Below are 22,725 nucleotides of genomic sequence, written 5' to 3'. Positions count from 1 at the left end.
ATTCAGTATACTAGTATATTATATACATACTATATATACAGTATAGTAGTATAGTATATACATATTATATATACAGTATACTAGTATATGACATACTGTGATGGTATATATACAGTATACTAGTATTATATACATACTATATATGCAGTATACTAGTATATTATATACCTACTATATACAGTATACTAGTATATTATATACATACTATATATACAGTATAGTAGTATAGTATATACATATTATATATACAGTATACTAGTATATGACATACTGTGATGGTATATATACAGTATACTAGTATTATATACCTACTATATATGCAGTATACTAGTATATTATATACCTACTATATACAGTATACTAGTATATTATATACATACTATATATACAGTATAGTAGTATAGTATATACATATTATATATACAGTATACTAGTATATGACATACTGTGATGGTATATATACAGTATACTAGTATTATATACATACTATATATGCAGTATACTAGTATATTATATACCTACTATATACAGTATACTAGTATAGTATATACATACTATATATACAGTATACTAGTATAGTATATGCACACTATATATACAGTATACTAGTATATTATATAACATACTATATATAGAGTATATAAATGTATATAGTATCTATAGCATCTATATATTCAGACAAACCTTGGTAGCCCTGAAGCAGAAAGCGGTGGACTTGGTATCGGACTTCTCTCTCTCCTGTAGGACCAGACCCTGCTCTTCGGTTAGCGCCAGGTAGTGACCGGTGGACAGGTGACGCAGACGGAACGCCTGCCCATAGCGAATGTGGCTACCGCTCCAGCTGACCAATCACATAGAGGGGAGGAACCCAGAGAGATGTCAATCTAAATGCTACAGTAATCCCTATAACCCATTCCCAATGAAAAATAGGGGAACAACCATGTCAACAAAGCATGTGACAAATAACATTTGATTTGATTTTGATTTGATTATAAGACACGCAACAAGAGTTGATGATATGCAGTTTTCTGTATTTTTTTGTTGTCTTTTGGTGAGTTTTATTGGGTATTTATTGGTGTTGTATGTATTGGCTGGTGCCATCAAATGTCCCCTTTGGGGGATTAATAAAGTGCTATCTTATCTTAACGTGTGAGTGAAAATGTGTCTGCTTGTTAGAGACATTGAGTGTGTTTCATTCAGATGTATTTTGGGGAGAGGAGACATACAGCATACAGCCTCAGGCATTTCAGCATCCTTCTACAATGTAGCACATCCACTGTTTCAAAATATCTTAGTACACTGGTTTTCAAACCTCCTCGGGGACCTCCATATCTTTAAATTGTTGTTATAGACCTGAACTAGCTTACCTGATTAACCTAGTCAAGGGTTTTATGATTAGTTGACGGTTGGAATCCATGGAACGGCTGTCTCCAATCATTTATACAACGTGACAGAATAACCAACACTAAATGGTGACAGCGGGAATGGCCTGTCCGACGCCGCTGCAACTTCGGCAGCTGCAACTGGCCCGTCCGACACCGCTGCAACTGGCCCGTCTGATGCCGCCGCAACTTCGGCAGCAGCAACTGGCCCGTCCGACGACGCCGCAACTTTGGCAGCTGCAACTGGCCCGTCTGATGCCGCCGCAACTTCGGCAGCTGCAACTGGCCCGTCTAACGCCGCCGCAACTTTGGCAGCTGCAATGGCCGGCCCAACACCACTGCAACTGGCCTGCCCGACGTCGCCGCAACTTCGGCAGCTGCAACTGGCCCGTCCGACACCGCTGATACTTCGGCCGCTGCAACTGGCCCGTCCGACACCGCTGCAACTGGCCCGTCCGATGCCGCCGCAACTTCGGCAGCAGCAACTAGCCCGTCCGACGACGCCGCAACTTTGGCAGCTGCAACTGGCCCGTCCGACGCCGCAGCAACTTCGGCAACTGCAACTGGCCCGTCTGACGACGACGAAACTTCGGCAGCTGCAACTGGCCCTGACCGACCCGCACCACTTTCCTGTGGTCGTCCTCGAGGCCAGTGTTGTTCCACTGCTTGTGCAGCGCGTCAGGGGAGGGGTACGGCCCAGAGGAGCGGTGCTGGGTTCCTGCGGTGGACATCCTAGACGCTTCGCTGACTAGGGATTTTCACCATCGGCGCCCTGAATGACCCGCCCCGCATCCCTGGGCTCGCCCTGAGGCCGGTGTCTTTCCGCGTCGGGGGGGGAGGGGTACTTTCACGGATTACCCCGATACTGCTGCTCATTCGTGCACCAGCTCCGGAGGTCTACATCACCGGCCTTCTCGGGGTGACTGAACTGGATTCATTACCACCAACCACGGACTGTCTTGTCTCATTACGCACACCTGGTTCCCATTACCCTTGATTAGTAATTGTATATATGTGCCCTCTGTTCACCATTGTCTTGTCGGTTATTGTTCCCATATCCGTTGGTCTTGTGAGTACCTGTGCTTTGTTGTTTCGGCTTTTGTGCTGCGTGTATTGTGTACTAGTTCTTACGGGTCTCGTCCCGTCTATTGTTATTACGGGTCTTGTCTCGTGTAATGTTATTATGGGTCTCGTCCCGTGTATTGTTATTACGGGTCTTGTCTCGTGTAATGTTATTACGGGTCTTGTCTCGTGTATTGTTATTACGGGTCTCGTCCCGTGTATTGTTATTACGGGTCTTGTCTCGTGTAATGTTATTACGGGTCTCGTCCCGTGTATTGTTACTACGGGTCTCGTCCCGTGTATTGTTATTACGGGTCTTGTCCCGGGTAGTGTTATTACGGGTCTCTTCCCGTGTAGTGTTATTACGGGTCTCGTCCCGTGTATTTATTAGAGGTTTAACCTCGCTCTTTTGTTTGGGTTACATCCCTGTGTTTTTGTATACGTGTTTGTTTTGAGCTTCGTCCCCGTGCCTTTCATGGCATGTTGTATATTTCAGGTGGAGTATTAAAACCCCCTATTACCAATTCCTGCACCTGTCTCCAATAATTTATACAATGTGACAGAGAGGACATCCATCACACTTTGGACTGTCATTTCAATATTAAAACTACATTCCAAAATTATGAAATAATTGGATCAACCAATAAGAATCAATAAGCTGTTAAAAATGCTCATAGCTTGTCTTATAATCAAATCAAAATCAAATCAAATGTTATTTGTCACATGCTTTGTAAACAACAGGTGTAGACTAACAGTGAAATGTTTACTTACAGGCCCTTCCAAACAATGTAGAGAGAAATAAATAATAGAAAAATAATAACACGTAATAATAATCATCATAATAACAATAATAATAATAATACAAGTAATAATAAATACACAACGAGTAACGATAATTTGTCTATATACACGGGGTACCAGTACCGAGCTGCTGTGCAGGGGCACGAGGTGATTGATGTAGATATGTACATATACGTAGGGATAAAGTGACTAGGCAACAGGATAGATAATTAACACTAGAAGCAGCTCATGTGAGGAGTCACAAGAGTTAGTATAAAAAGGGTCAATGCAGATAGTTAAATAATTAACCAAATAGCTACTCAGAATGAACTATTTATCAGTCGTATGGCTTGGTGGTAGCTGTTCAAGATCCTGTTGGTTTCAGACATGATCCATCGGAACCGCTTGCCGTGTGGTAGCAGAGAGAACAATCTATGACTTGGGTTACTGGAGTTTTAGAAAATGTTTAGGGCCTTCCTCTGACACCGCCTGGTATAGAGGTCCTGGATGGCAGGAAGCTTGGACCCAGTGATGTACTGGGCCGTACGTACTACCCTCTGTAGTGCCATGCGGTTGGATGCCAAGCAGTTGCCGTACCAAGTGGTGATGCAGCCATTCAAGATGCTCTCAATGGTGCAGCTGTAGAACTTTTTAGGATCTGAGGTCCCAGTCAAATCTTTTCAGCCTCCTGAGGGGGAAGAGGCGTTGTCGTGCACTCTTCACGACTGTGTTGGTGTGTGTTGACCATGTTAATTCGTCAGTGATGTGGACACGAAGGAACTTAAAGCTCTCGACCCGCTCCACTACAGCTCTGTCAATGTGAATGGCGGCGTGCTCGGCCCTCCGTTTCCTGTAGTCCACAGTCAGCTCCTTTGTCATGCTAACGTTGAGGGAAAGGTTGTTGTCCTGGCACCACACTGACAGGTCTCTGACCTCCTCCCTACAGGCGGTCTCATTGTCACCGGTGATCTGGCATACCACCGTCGTGTCGTCTGCAAACTTAATGACAGTGTTGGAGTCGTCTGCGGCCACGCAGATATCGGTGAACTGGGAGTAGAGGAGGGGACTAAGCACACACCCCTGAGGGGCCCCCATGTTGAGGATCAGCGTGGCGGGGCGGCCCATCAGAAAGTCCAGGATCCAGTTGCAGAGAGAGGTGTTCAGTCCCAGGGTCCTTAGCTTAGTGATGAGCTTGGAGGGCACTATGGTGTTGAACGCTGAGCTGTAGTCAATGACTATTATTCTCACATAGGTGTTCCTCTTGTCCAGGTGGAAGAGGGTCGTGTGGAGTGCAATAGTGATTGCATTATCTGTGGATCTGTTGGGGTTGATACGCGAATTGGAGTGGGTCCAGGGTGTCTGGGATGATGGTGTTGATGTGAGTCAGCGCATGCTCTGAGTACACGTCCTGGTATTCCATCTGGCCCTGAGGCCTTGTGAATGTTAACCTGTTTAAAGGTCTTACTCAAATCAGCTACGGAGAGCATGATCACACAGTCGTTCGGAACATTTGCTTATGGCCCTATACAGTTTATTGAGTGCAGTTAGTGGTGGTAAATAGACTCTCTTGGTAAATAGTATGGTCTACAGCTTATCATGAGATATTCTAATTCAGGCTAGCAGAAGCTCAAGACTTAATTAATATTAGAGATTGCGCACCAGCTGTTGTTAACAAAGCCACACACGTCCCCCTTGAGCGAGGCTGTCATTCACAGCTGCCATTCGATCCTGTCTATGCATAGAAGAACCAGCTAGATGTATATTATCCATGCATGTGTTTAGCCACGACTCCGAGAAGCATAGGATGTTACAGTTCTTCAGGTTCCGTTGATAGGATAGTCTCGAACGGAGCTTGTCCAGTTTATTCGCCAGTGATTGTACGTTCGCCAATAGAACGGAGGGTAGAGGCGGATTATTTAATTGTCGATGTAGTTTCGTCAGCGTGCCAGCATGTCGGCCTCTCTTTCTTTTCCGAGTCTCAGAGATTAGGGCCTGTATGTCCAGAACTGCCGACTCATTGAAGTAGAAATCTTCGTCCAAATCGCTGTTCTGATATCCAGAAGCTCTTTACGGTCCATAGGGAACGATGGAGGAAACATTATGAACAAAAAAGTTCAGATCAGTGAAAATAAAAATAAAAAGTTGAATAATTGGTCAGGAGCCAGTAAAACGTAAAACGGCAGCTATACCTTGCAGCGCCATTCTGATAATGCTTGAATCTCAAGAGATTCTTTTGGTGAAATGAAGGTTAATAATGAATTATACGTCATATACAACCAGGTGGTTCATGGAAAATGCCATTGACTTCAAGGTGTCTGAATTGGGTGTCTATATTCTCAACCAAAAGAGTTGTATCTGCAATCATAAAGGGCTCTTCAAAGGGTTATCCTAAAGGGACGGCCAAAGAAACCTTTAAGGTTCTAGATAGTGGATTTTTTTCCCTAAGAGTGTAGGAGTCTGAAGTGTGTCTGAAAGTGAGTGAGTGCAGTGAAGGTCAGACAGTGTCTGTGAAATGGATAAGTGAGAGAAGGTGGGAGTGAGGTTAGGGTCAGAGTGAAGGTGGGTTAGATGGGGGAGAGCTCACCCGATCCTGAGGGGCTCCAGCCTCCATAGGGAGCGGGACTTGGAAATTCCTTTACCCATCTCATAGTTCACTATCCTGGGGACACAGAAAGGGAGGAGAGGGATCAGGTCTGTTACAGCGTCCCGGGCAAAATAAATAGTGGGGGTACGCCGTACCAGTACAATTAATACAACATGCTCTAAGAACTATAGGCTACTACACCATTACTTAACATTAGTGCAGGTCAGCCGCATGAAACATGAGCAACTTGACTGGAAACCGGGTGGTATACGCTCCATATTACGTTGTGGTTTGAGGAGAAGATGGACAAGGTGGAGATGAGTGGCCGAGATGCTCTTGGACAAGGTGGAGATGAGTGGCCGAGAAAGAGGCGCGCGTGGACAACAGTGGACGCCTCAATTCAGGCTACAAGTGTAAGCCTAATGACAATCGTAGAATGTCATGCCAATAGACCTAGGTGTTTTATAACAGCTGTCTTTTTCCATTCATCACAATGCGGGTGCACAGCGCAGTGAGACTAGAACTCAGGACCTCTGCCTCAGCGCATACTGAGACTAGAACTCAGGACCTCTGCCCCAGTGCATACCGAGACTAGAACTCAGGACCTCGGCCTCAGCGCATACCGAGACTAGAACTCAGGACCTCTGCCTCAGCGCATACCGAGACTAGAACTCAGGACCTCTGCCTCAGCGCATACCGAGACTAGAACTCAGGACCTCTGTCTCAGCGCATACCGAGACCAGAACTCAGGACATCTGCCTCAGCGCATACCGAGACTAGAACTCAGGACCTCTGCCGCAGTGCATACCGAGACTAGAACTCAGGACCTCGGCCTCAGCGCATACCGAGACTAGAACTCAGGACCTCGGCCTCAGCAAATACCCCAGACTAGAACTCAGGACCTCTGCCTCAGTGCATACCGAGACTAGAACTCAGGACCTCTGCCTCAGCGCATACTGAGACTAGAACTCAGGACCTCTGCCTCAGCGCATACTGAGACTAGAACTCAGGACCTCTGCCTCAGCGCATACTGAGACTAGAACTCAGGACCTCTGCCTCAGTGCATACCGAGACTAGAACTCAGGACCTCTGCCTCAGCGCATACCGAGACCAGAACTCAGAACCTCTGCCTCAGCGCATACCGAGACTAGAACTCAGGACCTCGGCCTCAGCGCATACCGAGACTAGAACTCAGGACCTCTGCCTCAGCGCATACTGAGACTAGAACTCAGGACCTCGGCCTCAGCGCATACCGAGACTAGAACTCAGGACCTCGGCCTCAGCGCATACCGAGACTACAACTCAGGACCTCTGCCTCAGCGCATACCGAGACTAGAACTCAGGACCTCTGCCTCAGCGCATACCCCAGACTAGAACTCAGGACCTTTGCCCCAGCACATACCGAGACTAGAACTCAGGACCTCTGCCTCAGCGCATACCGAGACTAGAACTCAGGACCTCTGCCTCAGCGCATACCGAGACTAGAACTCAGGACCTCTGCTGCGCAAACAGACTTGACTGCCCTCCGGAAGCATTCCAACACATCTTTAATTGCACAAGGTGTGACACTTCAGGCTAAGGAGTGAGTGTCCCAGATCCCCATCTGATACACAGGCAGATTGTAATCAAGATAGACTTAGCACTATTTTATCCCATTTCTCTCTCAACGATTCAACAGAATGGTGATGGAATGTCATAGCATTTAACTGAAATCTCTCTAAAACATGAAGAACAATCTTTAGAAGTAGCTGTAAGTGTCAGTTAAAATGGTCCTTAATAGTAGAGCTTACAGCCTGTAATGACGTTTGACTAAAGGTTATCTTCAAAGTGATTAAAAGTAACCATAAGTGATTATATGACAGTGTTAAAAGGGGGTTTACAGGAGAGCTCCAAACCTACAGTTAAAATGGCAGACAAGAAGCCTACTGTACCTCTTATGCTCTGACAGTGTTACAGTCACAATTTTAAAATGGCTGACAGGAAGTCTACTGTACCTCTGCTCCATCTCGCTGGCCTCTGATCCAGGTATGGTCAGACTCTCATCATGTCCGTGACACAGACGCATCACGTGACCACCACACAGGAATCCTATTGGACAAACACAAGACCCTAAGATCAATAGGGAGCTTTTGAAGGTATGGTGCATTTTGTCCACCGTACGTAGCCTTAGTGACAATCTGATTGATTGAATGACTGATCTATATGGGCCTGTATTTAGTGTTTATTCTAATGTGTGTTTCTTTTATATGACTAATATAACTGCATTGTTGAGGAAGAGCTTGCAAGCAACCATTTCACTGTCCTGTTTATAGCTTCTATCTCAAGGCCATCAGACTGTTAAATAGCCATCAATAACATTGAGTGGCTGCTGTCAACATACCGACTCAAATCTCTAGCCACTTAATAATAAAAAATTGGATGTAATAAATGTATCACTAGTCACTTTAAACAATGCCACTTTATATAATGTTTACCTACATTCCTACATTACTCATCTCATATGTATATACTGTACTCTATACCATCTACTGCATCTTGCCTATGCCGTTCGGCCATCGCTCATCCATATATTTATATGTACATTTTCTCATTCACCCCTTTAGATTTGTGTGTATTAGGTAGTTGTTGGGGAATAGGTATATTACTTGTTAGATTTGTGTGTATAAGGTAGTTGTTGGGAATTTGTTAGATTATTTGTTAGATATTACTGAAGGGTCGGAAACTAGAAGCACAAGCATTTCGCTACTGTCGCATTAACATCTGCTAACCATGTGTATGTGACCAATAAAATGTGATTTGATTTGACCTGCTGTATCCTGTGCACGTGACCAAATAAACTCTGATTTGATGTTTATTAAGTGTCTTACAAACACAGGTTACCCAGGGGAGCATAGCATTCCTTCGACAACTGAATACGTCCTAGTTCATAATGAAGTATTAACCTGAAAATGTAATGATATTACTGAGTTGTGGTGTACTTGCCCACAGCCACGTTGCTTCCTGACCGGGTAGGCTGAACGTTCCACAGAGTCTGCATAAAGGAGGCATCCACCTGGAAACTACCGTTAGAGATGGACAGGTGCTGGAAGAGAGGACACACAGCGTAGGGTTAGGACCAGTGGTGTGTGTGTGTGTGTGTGTGTGTGTGTGTGTGTGTGTGTGTGTGTGTGTGTGTGTGTGTGTGTGTGTGTGTGTGTGTGTGTGTGTGTGTGTGTGTGTGTGTGTGTGTATGTGTGTGTGTGTGTGTGTGTGAGAGACAGGGATATGAGGGGCTGGTAAAGGAAAGATTTAAAGCTAGTTGGCATTTAACAACTTTGTCTCAACCCTGCCAGCTTTGTGGATATGCCTCTACAGCATATCGGTACTGGTCGATGTATACCTTCTGTGTCCACAGTGCGTTATAGCCACTAAGACCCTAAACCCTCTTTAAGGACCTGCATCAGCTACCATTCCAGAATAAGATCTCAAGCCAGACTGGTCTTTGCTGGGGAGATTGTGCAGCTCAATGGGATCCCATGGCCCACTGATCACAATGAGACTGCCAACACCAGTTTAATCCACAACGCACAGCTCGACACGGACAGGGGACGGGACTCTGACAGCAATGTTCAAAGATGTTCACAATTAAATGAGACAAAACAGAGTATACTGAGTTGGGTTAAATCAATGATGTATACTGAACAAAAATATAAACACAACCTGCAACCATTTCAACGGTTTTTACTGAGTTACAGTTTATATACAGAAATCAGTCAATTTAAATAAATTCATCTATAGATTCCACATGACTGGGCAGAGGCACAGCCATGGCCTAGAAGGGCATAGGCTCACCCACTTGGGAGCCAGGCCCAGCCACAGACAGAAATACTCCTCAGTTTCATCGGATGTCCGGGTGTCTGGTCTCAGACGATCCCGCAGGTGAATAAGCTGGATGTGGAGGTCCTGGGCTGGCGTGGTTACATGTGGTCTGCGGTTGTGAAGCCTGTTGGACGTACTGCTAAATTCTCTAAAATGACGTTTGGAGACGGCTTATGGTAGAGAAATTAAACTTGAGACATCTGTGGCATTGTGTTGTGTGACAAAACTGCGCATTTTAGTGGCCTTTTATTATCCCTAGCACAAGGTGCACCTGTGTAATGATCATGCTGTTTAATCAGCTTATTGATATGCCACACCTGTCAGGTGGATGGATTATCTTGGCAAAGGAGAAATGTTCACTAAAAGGGGATGTAAACACATTTGTGAGAGAAATAACCTTTTGTTGAACGTATGGACAAATTCTATGATCTTTTATTTCTGCTCATGAAACATGGGACCAACACTTCACATGTTTCGTGTATATTTTTTTATAGAGGATTTCAGAAAACCAATAATTCTTTGTCACTCAGGAAATTACCCCTCTGTGATAAGTCATAGTTGCGCTACAATCTAATGTTTTCAGTAGGAGGATGAATCAGGCAATGATTCCCTTTGGTGGAGTTGAAACTCAGGCTGAGTAGACCTATGTTTGCCTCCCCAAAGGCATACATGTATAGCACACCCCAATAGCTACTGCTATCTCTGTTTAGCACGTCTCTCTCTCTCTCTCTCTTTCCTCTCCCTTCCTCTCGAAGTAAATGAATTAAGTTCAGAAGCATTATTCTGCACAGCATAGAGTCCATTATGTGTCAGCTCATCAGCCAGATAATGGTTTCCATAAAAATGAAACTGAAAACAAGGATGGTTCTCTAGTAATTTCATTAAAGATCTTCCTGAATAGCCACTTCAAGTACTCCCTGGGATTGCCTTGTCACTGTCGAGGGCTGAGGGGAGCCGTATCTAAAGTATCTAAAGAGCCGTATCTAAAGACTAAAAAAGTTTCAACAGGACTATTTCAAGTGGAGGATGATGTGATGGGGATAACAGTGTTGAGTGATTCTAACCTGGTCCCAGATCTGTTTGGGTTGTCATGTTATTCCTAACCTGGTCCCAGATCTGTTTGGGTTGTCATGTTATTCCTAACCTGGTCCCAGATCTGTTTGGGTTGTCTTGTTATTCCTAATCTGGTCCCAGATCTGTTTGGGTTGTCATGTTATTCCTAACCTGGCCCCGGATCTGTTTGGGTTGTCATGTTATTCCTAACCTGGTCCCAGATCTGTTTGGGTTGTCTTGTTATTCCTAACCTGGTCCCAGATCTGTTTGGGTTGTCATGTTATTCCTAACCTGGTCCCGGATCTGTTTGGGTTGTCATGTTATTCCTAACCTGGTCCCAGATCTGTTTGGGTTGTCATGTTATTCCTAACCTGGTCCCAGATCTGTTTGGGTTGTCATGTTATTCCTAACCTGGTCCCGGATCTGTTTGGGTTGTCATGTTATTCCTAACCTGGTCCCGGATCTGTTTGGGTTGTCATGTTATTCCTAACCTGGTCCCAGATCTGTTTGGGTTGTCATGTTATTCCTAACCTGGTCCCAGATCTGTTTGGGTTTCTTTCCCTTTCCAAGCCTTCTAGCCTGCTCTGGCAAGACAACCCAAACAGATCTGGGACCTGGCTAACAAGATTGAGATTAAGATTGATAGATTGTTTGGTTGATTGACTGACTAATTGATACTCACCAGGTACCTCTCTGTGGACACGCTGACCAGGATGAGGTCGTCTCCGATACGGACCTTCTCTCCCTCTGACCTTTGCTTGGACGCAGGGTGGATGGTCCACCAGCATGCCTCACCTGGAGAGATAGAGGACAACAGGACTTGGATGAGACTGCCATAGTCTCTTGTGACAGACTGTTACCATGGTAACTGACAAGACTTTTAACATAGTAGCTGACCAGACTGTTAACATAGTAACTGACCAGACTGTTACCATAGTAACTGGTCCAACTGTTACCATAGCAGCTGGCCAGACTGTTAACACTCCAGATTTGGTTCCTTGTTCTGAGATTACAATAAGACTATGGTAATATACTGTAAATGAATCATTAACTTCCTACACTGTACATGAGCATACCAAAAACAGAAAGATACAGATCGTACATCTGAAATGGACATAAATATGCAAATGTTTGACTGGCATGACAATTTCCTGCATTTAATTTGTGGTCCAAGTACCAAAGCATAGATTTACACAGGCAGTGCTAGTGTATCGTCATGATTGTTAATCGGTTCGTTATGTGCTGTGTGATTGTTAATCAGTTCGTTATGTGCTGCGTGATTGTTAATCAGTTCGTTATGTGCTGTGTGATGGTTAATCAGGTCGTTATGTGCTGTGTGATTGTTAATCGGTTCGTTATGTGCTGTGTGATGGTTAATCAGTTCGTTATGTGCTGTGTGATTGTTAATCGGTTCGTTATGTGCTGTGTGATTGTTAATCAGTTCGTTATGTGCTGTGTGATGGTTAATCAGGTCGTTATGTGCTGTGTGATGGTTAATCAGTTCGTTATGTGCTGTGTGATTGTTAATCGGTTCGTTATGTGCTGTGTGATTGTTAATCAGTTCGTTATGTGCTGTGTGATGGTTAATCAGGTCGTTATGTGCTGTGTGATTGTTAATTAGTTTGTTATGTGCTGTGTGATGGTTAATCAGTTCGTTATGTGCTGTGTGATTGTTAATCAGTTCGTTATGTGTTGTGTGATGGTTAATCAGGTCGTTATGTGCTGTGTGATTGTTAATTAGTTCATTATGTGCTGTGTGATTGTTAATCAGTTCATTTTGAAGTCTTCAAATATCAAAGCAGTTTCAAAGCAGGGCAATGGACAGCCTCAAGGCAGCCATTTTGCCTGGTGGTAACGTCTTTAGGTTGATATAGTGCCTCTATTCCGGGGGCTACAACACATACACATAGCAAGGTCAGCTATTAATATGGAAGCCAGTCTGCATGTCTAGTATAGTCACAGTTAAAGTATCACATCCGGTTTGATAAATGGCTCTGCTTCATTTTGTAGTTCAAATCAATAAATCAAATCAAATGTATTTATAAAGCCCTTCTTACATCAGCCGATGTCACAAAGTGCTGTACAGAAACCCAGCCTAAAACCCCCAAACAGTAAACAATGCAGGTGTAGAAGCACGGTGGCTAGGGAAAACTCCCTAGATGTCGCCTAGTTACCAATACAAGGCTGGCTCCACAGCAGACATAACCTGCGCCTCAAATGGCACCCTCCTCCTTTTTACAGCTCTACCACTAAATGTAGTCACAGGGAGCAAGGCTGTGTGCAATAGGAAGTGTTACCGATTGAATGTTCTTGTAATCCCACGTCAAATGACAGTTTGTCTGTCAACGATCTTGACGTCTTCAAGCAGGTCAGGTACTGTTGAGAAGCCACACAATATGAAATAGCAAGAAGATAGAAAAGGAAAACGATTGATAAAATATATGTCTGTCTTTCACGACTTGTTTGTAGCATTTACACATACAGAATATACAGTTTAATGTACAGTTTAAAACTCAAGCCATCGGCACTGTTATCTTTGGAGCAACTGCAGTATAAGGTTTTAGGTAATACAGTAACAGTAACAGTGGGGGACTGGTGACCTTTTCATTCAACACGTAGGAGGGATATCCACTAGTAATACAGCTCTCGTACTGGGAAATCTTTCACAGATCTGGCTACCCACTCATTGGAGCTACTTTGGCCATTGGAGCAACTGCAGTATAATGTTTGTGTAGGTGATACTTCGTGTGTCCCAAATGGGCACCCCTATTCCCTATAAAGTACACTGCTTTTTATCAGAGCCCTATGGGGTAGTGCAGTATAAAGGGAAAAAAGGTTCCATTTGGAACACAACCACTGTGGTTATGAGGGACAGGGTGGCAGATTTCCCCCATTCTCACCATTCCACTGAAGGAGTGGCGTAGGAGGATGGCGTGACCATAGAGCAGGGTCCGGTGTCCACCCCCCTGGGCCGCCTAGGAAGGAGGAGGAGGAGAGGCAACATACACAGCAGGTTAGAGTATGATGGCTGCATCTCAATAGTGTCATGTAGAATCCTCCCTTTGTCTCCTTTCCTTCATCTACACGGATCTGAGCAGACAGGAAAGCAAAATGGTCAAACCCTACGAGGAATATTGAAATTGTGCTTTCATCTCTCTAGTTGTCTCTAATCAGTACAGATGAAGGAAAGAAAACAAGGGAAGGACGTCACTTTAAAATATTGAGGATAGATAACGGACATCCTTGGCTAGTACCTCCAGGAACAAACAGACGGACAGACAGGAACAAAAAGGAACCAAAAGGACTCATCCCACCCAGGTCGTGCTGCACCACTACGTGTGTTAGACAGGTTCAGTTGACGAACGAGAAACATTTTGTTGCAGTACCGTGGACAAGGAAATGTCGTGAACCCGGTCAGAGAAATGAATTGAAGACAGACTTAAAACAAACGTAATATTACTCACCCTCCTTAACAACCTCTAGGCGCATGAAGAAAAGAACAGGGTGACATAACATTAGCACACTTTAACCCAATAACCCACAAACTGTCTACAGTGTTGCTATCTATATTCCCTTTAAAGGAGTTACAAATCATTATTTTGGATAAAGAAAGAAAACATAAGATAAGATAGACATTGCTACACATTAGTGGTGGATAACGTGAGTTCCCCCTAGACCCCTAGAGCACCACAGATCTCCTCAGAGGGAGCTTCAATAGATTTATTTTTTTTCCCCCTAATTGTCATCTGACCCTTTTTGTTGAAGATTTAATTTTATTTATTTATTTTTTCTTTCCCCTAATTGTCATCTGACCCTTTTTGTTGAAGATTCAATGTGTTTATTTGGACAGTGAAGCTAAAACTTTTAATTTGAATCTACACTCCAGCATTTTGTATTTGAAATAAAATGTTTTATTTATTTATATATATTTATACAGTAGAAAATGTCACCGTTTTGGAAATGAAGACACTTTATGTTTCTAGTCTCCTCGTTAGAAGGTTGTAGTGTATTTTTTTTTTGGGGGGGGGGGGGGGGTATGATATTTATGCCTCTGTAACTTTCTTACTCAGGGTTAGTCACGATTCATTCATGATAATCCATAATCATGATAGCATCCACATTAACGTAGAAGTGTTCAGAAGCGTATTATATGATCATTTACAATAAAAGGTAACTCCAAAATGACACAATACATTATTTACCATTAATTTCTATTGGGCACAAAATAATCTGAAACACAACCAAAACAAACAGCAAATGCATCCAACACATTTGTAGAGTCACAAGCTTGATGTAATCATTGCGTGCAAATACAAAACTTTTGACTAAATTGAACACTCTATAAGTGAATTTGCCTAAAAACTAGATACATAAAGTGATTTCATTAGTTAATGTTGAAATAGATACTGTATGAATGAATATACCCTCAAATAAAAGGTGACAGTAAGTACTGTCGCCTCAAATAAATTGTTTTATCTCAAATTCAAAATGCTGCAGTATAGAGACGAATTAAAAGTTTTAGCCGCACTGTCCAAATAAACACGTAGGGGAGTGTAAGAACTATATAAATCCAATCAACAACCAGTCTACAGTCTACACACTACAGTCTACAGTATATACACTACAGTCTACAGTCTACATTATATACACTACAGTCTACAGTCTATACACTACAGTCTACAGTATATACACTAAAGTCTACAGTATACACACTACAGTCTACAGTATATACACTACAGTCTACAGTCTATACACTACAGTATATACACTACAGTCTACAGTCTATACACTACAGTCTACAGTCTATACACTACAGTCTACAGTCTATACACTACAGTCTACAGTCTACAGTCTATACACTACAGTCTACAGTCTATACACTACAGTCTACAGTCTATACACTACAGTCTACAGTCTATACACTACAGTCTACAGTCTACAGTCTATACACTACAGTCTACAGTCTATACACTACAGTCTACAGTATATACACTACAGTCTACAGTCTATACACTACAGTCTACAGTCTATACACTACAGTCTACAGTCTATACACTACAGTCTACAGTCTACAGAATATACACTACAGTCTACAGTATATACACTACAGTCTACAGTATATACAATACAGTCACCAGTCTATACACTACAGTCTAAAGTCTATACACTTCAGTCTACAGTCTACAGTTGACAGCATGACAGTCCAACCCTCTTCCTGGAGATCTACTGTCCTGTAGGTGTTCAGTCCATCCCTAATTTAACACACCTGATTCAGCTAGTTAAGATCTTGTTGAGCAGCTAATTAGTAGCATCAGGTGTGTTAAATTAGTGTTGGACTGAAAACCCAGAGGACAGTAGATCTCCAGGAAAAGGGTTGGGCAGCCCTGGTCTACAGTCTATACGCTACAGTCTACAGAATATACACTACAGTCTACATTATATACACTACAGTCTACAGAATATACACTACAGTCTATAGAATATACACTACAGTCTACATTATATACGCTACAGTCTACAGAATATACACTACAGTCTACAGTCCATACGCTACAGTCTACAGAATATACACTACAGTCTACAGAATATACACTACAGTCTACAGAATATACACTACAGTCTATACACTACAGTCTACAGTCCATACGCTACAGTCTACAGAATATACACTACAGTCTACAGAATATGCACTACAGTCTACAGAATATACACTACAGTCTATACACTACAGTCTACAGAATATATACACTACAGTCTACATTATATACACCACAGTCTACAGAATATACACTACAGTCTACATTATATACACTACAGTATACAGTATATACACTACAGTCTACAGAATATACACTACAGTCTATACACTACAGTCTATACACTACAGTCTACAGAATATACACTACAGTCTATACACGACAGTCTACAGAATATACACTACAGTCTACATTATATACGCTACAGTCTACAGAATATACACTACAGTCTACATTATATACACTACAGTCTACATTATATACACTACAGTCTACAGAATATACACTACAGTCTACACACTACAGTCTACAGAATATACACTACAGTCTACAGAATATACACTACAGTCTACAGAATATACACTACAGTCTACAGAATATACACTACAGTCTATACACGACAGTCTACAGAATATACACTACAGTCTACATTATATACGCTACAGTCTACAGAATATACACTACAGTCTACAGAATATACACTACAGTCTATACACTACAGTCTATACACTACAGTCTACAGAATATACACTACAGTCTACATTATATACACTACAGTCTACATTATATACACTACAGTCTACAGAATATACACTACAGTCTATACACTACAGTCTACAGAATATACACTACAGTCTACATTATATACGCTACAGTCTACAGAATATACACTACAGTCTACAGAATATACACTACAGTCTACATTATATACACTACAGTCTACATTATATACACTACAGTCTACAGAATATACACTACAGTCTATACACTACAGTCTACAGAATATACACTCCAGTCTACATTATATACACTACAGTCTACAGAATATACACTACAGTCTATACACTACAGTCTACAGAATACACACTACCGTCTACATTATATACACTACAGTCTACATTATATACACTACAGTCTACAGAATATACACTACATTCTACATTATATACAATACAGTCTACATTATATACACTACAGTATACAGAATATACACTACAGTCTACATTATATACACTACAGTCTACATTATATACACTACAGTCTACAGAATATACACTACAGTCTACACACTACAGTCTACAGAATATACACTACAGTCTACAGAATATACACTACAGTCTACAGAATATACACTACAGTCTACAGAATATACACTACAGTCTATACACGACAGTCTACAGAATATACACTACAGTCTACATTATATATGCTACAGTCTACAGAATATACACTACAGTCTACAGAATATACACTACAGTCTATACACTACAGTCTATACACTACAGTCTACAGAATATACACTACAGTCTACATTATATACACTACAGTCTACATTATATACTCTACAGTCTACAGAATATACACTACAGTCTATACACTACAGTCTACAGAATATACACTACAGTCTACATTATATACGCTACAGTCTACAGAATATACACTACAGTCTACAGAATATACACTACAGTCTACATTATATACACTACAGTCTACATTATATACACTACAGTCTACAGAATATACACTACAGTCTATACACTACAGTCTACAGAATATACACTCCAGTCTACATTATATACACTACAGTCTACAGAATATACACTACAGTCTATACACTACAGTCTACAGAATACACACTACCGTCTACATTATATACACTACAGTCTACATTATATACACTACAGTCTACAGAATATACACTACATTCTACATTATATACAATACAGTCTACATTATATACACTACAGTATACAGAATATACACTACAGTCTATACACGACAGTCTACAGAATATACACTACAGTCTATACACGACAGTCTACAGAATATACACTACAGTCTACATCATATACACTAGTCTACAGAATATACACTACAGTCTACATTATATACACTACAGTCTACAGTATATACACTACTGTCTACAGTATATTGACGGGGCTGTAGTGGAACAGGTTGAGAGCTTCAAGTTCCTTGGTGTCCACATCACCAACAAACTATCATGGTTCAAACACAGTAAGACAGTTGTGAAGATGGCATGACAAAACCTATTCCCCCTCAGGAGACTGAAAAGATTTGGCATGAGTCCTCAGATCCTCAAAAGGTTCTACAGCTGCACATCCTGACTGGTTGCATCACTGCCTGGTATGGCATCTGCTCGGCCTTCGACCGCAAGGCACTACAGAGGGTAGTGCGTACGGCCAAGTACATAACCGGGGCCAAGCGTCCTGCCATCTAGGACCTCTATATCAGGCGGTATCAGAGGAAGGCCATAAAAAATATCAAAGACTCCAGCCACCCTATTCACAGACTGTTCTCTCTGCTACCGCTTGGCAAGCGGTACCGGAGCACCAAGTCAAGGTCCAAAAGGCTTCTAAACAGCTTCTACTCCCAAGCCATAATACTCCTGAACAGCTAATCAAAGGGCTACCCAGACCCCTCTTTTACGCTGCTACTCTCTGTTTATAATCTATGCATAGTCAGTTTAACTCTACCTACATGTACATATTACCTCAATTACCTCGACTACCCGGTGCCCCAGCACATTGACTCTGTACCGGTACCCCCTGTATATAGCCTCCCTATTGTTATTTTACTGCTGCTGTTTAATTATTTGTTACTTTTATTTTCTATTTTCTACTTATCTATTTTTTACTTAACACTGAAGTTTTTTTTTTTTCTTAACTTCTTAAAGTTGGTTAAGGGCTTGTAAGTAAGCATTTCACTGTAAGGTCTACACCTGTTGTATTCAGCATTTCACTGTAAGGTCTACACCTGTTGTATTCAGCATTTCACTGTAAGGTCTACACCTGTTGTATTCGGCGCACGTGACAAATAAAATTTGATTTTGATGATTTTGATTTTGGTGTCTACAGTCTACAGTTCCTCTGGTAGGGAAGAGAATTCCAGAGTCGATCCATGAAGCCCCTAAACCCCTCAACAAGAAGAGAGGAGGGAGGGGAGGGAGGGAGAGAAACAACACCGGAGTTTAGAGACTGATGACTACATCTCAGTAGTCTAACGTAGCTCCCTCTCCTCATCACCTTTCGTTCATCTACACTGATCTGACCTGAATGGAGGGGAAAGCAAAATGGCAGAACACTACGAGAAGGTTTGATTATTCGCCTTTGCTTTTTCCCGCCCCTCAGTGCCTCAGATTCCAAACCCCAAGTCTTCTTCACCCCTCAGCTCCACGGACTCCAAGCTCGCAGTCCTCCAGTCCTCTCCGCCCTTTAGCTCCCCAGACTCCAACCTCCCAGCCCTCCAGTCCTCTCCCCCCCTCAGCCTCCCAGACTCCAAACCCCCCAGTCCCCTCAGCCTCTCAGACTCCAAATCCCAAATCCTACAGTCCTATCTACCTCTCAGTCCCCCAGACTCCAAACCCCCAGTCCTCCAGTCCTATCTAACTCTCAGTCCCCCAGACTCCAAACCCCCAGTCCTCCAGTCCTATCTAACTCTCAGTCCCCCAGACTCCAAACCCCCAGTCCTCTAGTCCTATCTAACTCTCAGTCCCCCAGAGTCCAAACCCCCAGTCCTCCAGTCCCCTCAGTCTCTCAGCCCACCAGACTCCAAACCCCCAGTCCTCCAGCCCCCCAGAGAAAGAGACAGAGACAGACATAGAGAGACAGAGAGAGAGAGCGAGGGGGAGGGGGGGGGGGCTGTATTTCAGGCCTCCTGCCATGCTGACACATCATCACTGTGAACTGTGACCTTTGGCTGGGCGGCACAGCAACTGGCAACGCCCCTCCCACTCTAATATCATTCTGTCTGAGCTACTGCAGGGAGTATGGCGGTGGTGTGTGTAGGAGGGGGATTGTGCGTTTGTAAGAGAGTGTGAGAGATATTGTGTGAGCATGTGTGTGTGTGTGTGTGTGTGTGTGTGTGTGTGTGTGTGTGTGTGTGTGTGTGTGTGTGTGTGTGTGTGTGTGTGTGTGTGTGGAGGGGGGTCTCTCTTCTCTCACTGAGCTTTCTCCTGCCAGCTTGGTTTTACAAGAATGAAGTGCTGGCTGCTTGCCAAGCTTCTCACAGGCTGCCAGCGCTGCACAACAATGGCTGGTCTGTGATTACTGTAAGTAATTCACTTTTAATGTTCACTTCATATCTGGTTCTAATCTAATAATCTCATAGAGAATGACCACTCAGACCACAGGAAGTTGGTCTGGTAATGACTTTTCAAGGAGAAGAGAAGAGAGGGAGGTTCATGCCAGATTAATTTGCTACTGGCTGAAATATGGTTGCCAGCGTCCATATACAGTGCCTTATTCATATCCCTTGGCTTTCTTCACATTTTATTGTGTTACAAAGTGGAATTAAAATTGATTTATTTGTCATTTTTGTCAACAATCGACACAAAACACTCTGTAACATCAAAGTGGAAAAAGCATTTTATTACATTTTTAAGATAAATAAAAAATTCATAACTAAAATATAGTCGTTGCATAAGTGTTCAGACCATTTGTTTAGGCAAGACTAAATCAGTTCAGGAATTAATAGGTGTTGACATGATTTTTGAATGACTACCCCTTCCTCTGTCCTTCATACATACAACATCTGTAAGGTCCCTGAGTGAAGTATTGCATTTAAAGCACAGATTCAACTACAAAGACCAGGGAGCTTTTTGAAAGCCTCACAAAGAAGGGCAGTGATTGGTAGATGGGTAACAACAAATCAGACATTGAATATATCTTTAAGCATGGTCAAGTTAATAACGATGCTGTGGGTGATGTATTAAACCACCCAGACACATTTAAGATACAGTCGTCCTTCTGAACTGAGCTGCAGGACTGGAAGGAAACTGTTCAGGGAGTTCACCATGAGGTCATTGGTGATTTTTTACAGAAAACTGAGGCTGGATCAACAACATTGTAGTTTCTCCACAATAACGACCTAAATGACAGAGAAGAATACAAATGTACAAAATACAAATATTCCTAAACATACATCTTGTATGCAACAAGGCATTAAAGTAATACTGCAAAAGAACACAGCAAATAAATACACTTTTTGCCCTGAATGCATAGCCTTATGTTTGGGGCAAATCGAACACATCACTGAGTAACTACCTCCTTATTTTTAAGCATGGTAAATCACTTCATCACGATATGGGTGGTTATGCTTGACATCAGCAAAAGACTGGGGATTGTCAGTGTAAAAAAATACGGGACAGAGCTAAGCACAGGCAAAATGCTATAGGACAACCTGCTTTAGTCTGTTTTCCACCAGACACTGGGAGAGGAATTCACCTTCCAGCAGGACAATAACCTACAACACACCACCAAATCTTTATTTATATATTTAACTAGGCAAGACAGTTAAGAACAAATTCTTATTTTTAATGACGGCCTAGGAACAGTGGGTTAACTGCCTTGTTCAGGAGCAGAACAACAGATTTTAACTTGTCAGCTCAGGGATCCGATCTTGCAACCTTTCGGTTACTAGTCCAACACTTTAACCACTAGGCTACCTGCCACCCCAATCTACACTGGATTTACTTACCAAGAAGAGTCAATGTGTCCGAGTGGCCAAGTTACAGTTTGAACTTAAATCTGCCTGAAAAGCTATGACAAGACTTCAAACTTGCTGTCTAGCCATGATCCCCAACATCTTTACAGAGCTTGAAGAATTTTGAAAAGATGAATGGGTAAATATTGCACAATCCAGGTGTGGAGAGCTCTTAGAGACTTACCCAAGAAGACTCACAGCTGTAATCACGCTTAGAGACTTACCCAGAAAGACTCACAGCTGTAATCACGCTTAGAGACTTACCCAAGAAGACTCACAGCTGTAATCACGCTTAGAGACTTACCCAGAAAGACTCACAGCTGTAATCACGCTTAGAGACTTACCCAGAAAGACTCACAGCTGTAATCACGCTTAGAGACTTACCCAAGAAGACTCACAGCTGTAATCACGCTTAGAGACTTACCCAGAAAGACTCACAGCTGTAATCGCTGCCAAAGGTGATTCTAACATGTAGTGACTCACAGCTGTAATCGCTGCCAAAGGTGATTCTAACATGTAGTGACTCAGAGCTGTAATCGCTGCCAAAGGTGATTCTAACATGTAGTGACTCAGAGCTGTAATCGCTGCCAAAGGTGATTCTAACATGTAGTGACTCAGAGCTGAAAACTTATGCAACGACTATATTTTAGATATTTTAAAAAAATTACAAAATGAAATACAATAAATAAATGTTCTTTCACTTTGACATTACAGAGTATTTTGTGTAGATTGTTGACAAAAAAATTAC

At 42.5% G+C, this 22,725-nt stretch overlaps 1 protein-coding gene across 1 annotated transcript in view; it reads right to left on the bottom strand.

Annotated features, from left to right (window-relative positions):
* Nucleotides 1–22,725, bottom strand: part of LOC120024265 (ryanodine receptor 3-like) — a 257,642-nt gene that overhangs the window by 221,063 nt on the left and 13,854 nt on the right. The window contains exons 4-10 of the mRNA XM_038968460.1: nt 13,620–13,694; nt 13,017–13,095; nt 11,402–11,514; nt 8,791–8,890; nt 7,803–7,896; nt 5,809–5,883; nt 685–841 (exon numbers count right to left, since the gene is read on the bottom strand). Of these exons, the coding sequence (XP_038824388.1) occupies nt 685–841; nt 5,809–5,883; nt 7,803–7,896; nt 8,791–8,890; nt 11,402–11,514; nt 13,017–13,095; nt 13,620–13,694 (693 nt within the window). The remainder of the gene's footprint in view (nt 1–684; nt 842–5,808; nt 5,884–7,802; nt 7,897–8,790; nt 8,891–11,401; nt 11,515–13,016; nt 13,096–13,619; nt 13,695–22,725) is intronic.

This window comes from Salvelinus namaycush, chromosome 29, assembly GCF_016432855.1.
Source record: "Salvelinus namaycush isolate Seneca chromosome 29, SaNama_1.0, whole genome shotgun sequence".
In the NCBI taxonomy this organism is placed as follows: domain Eukaryota; kingdom Metazoa; phylum Chordata; class Actinopteri; order Salmoniformes; family Salmonidae; genus Salvelinus; species Salvelinus namaycush.
The sequence above is the reverse complement of the archived record's forward strand: the minus strand, read 5'-3'. Positions and strand labels throughout refer to the sequence as shown.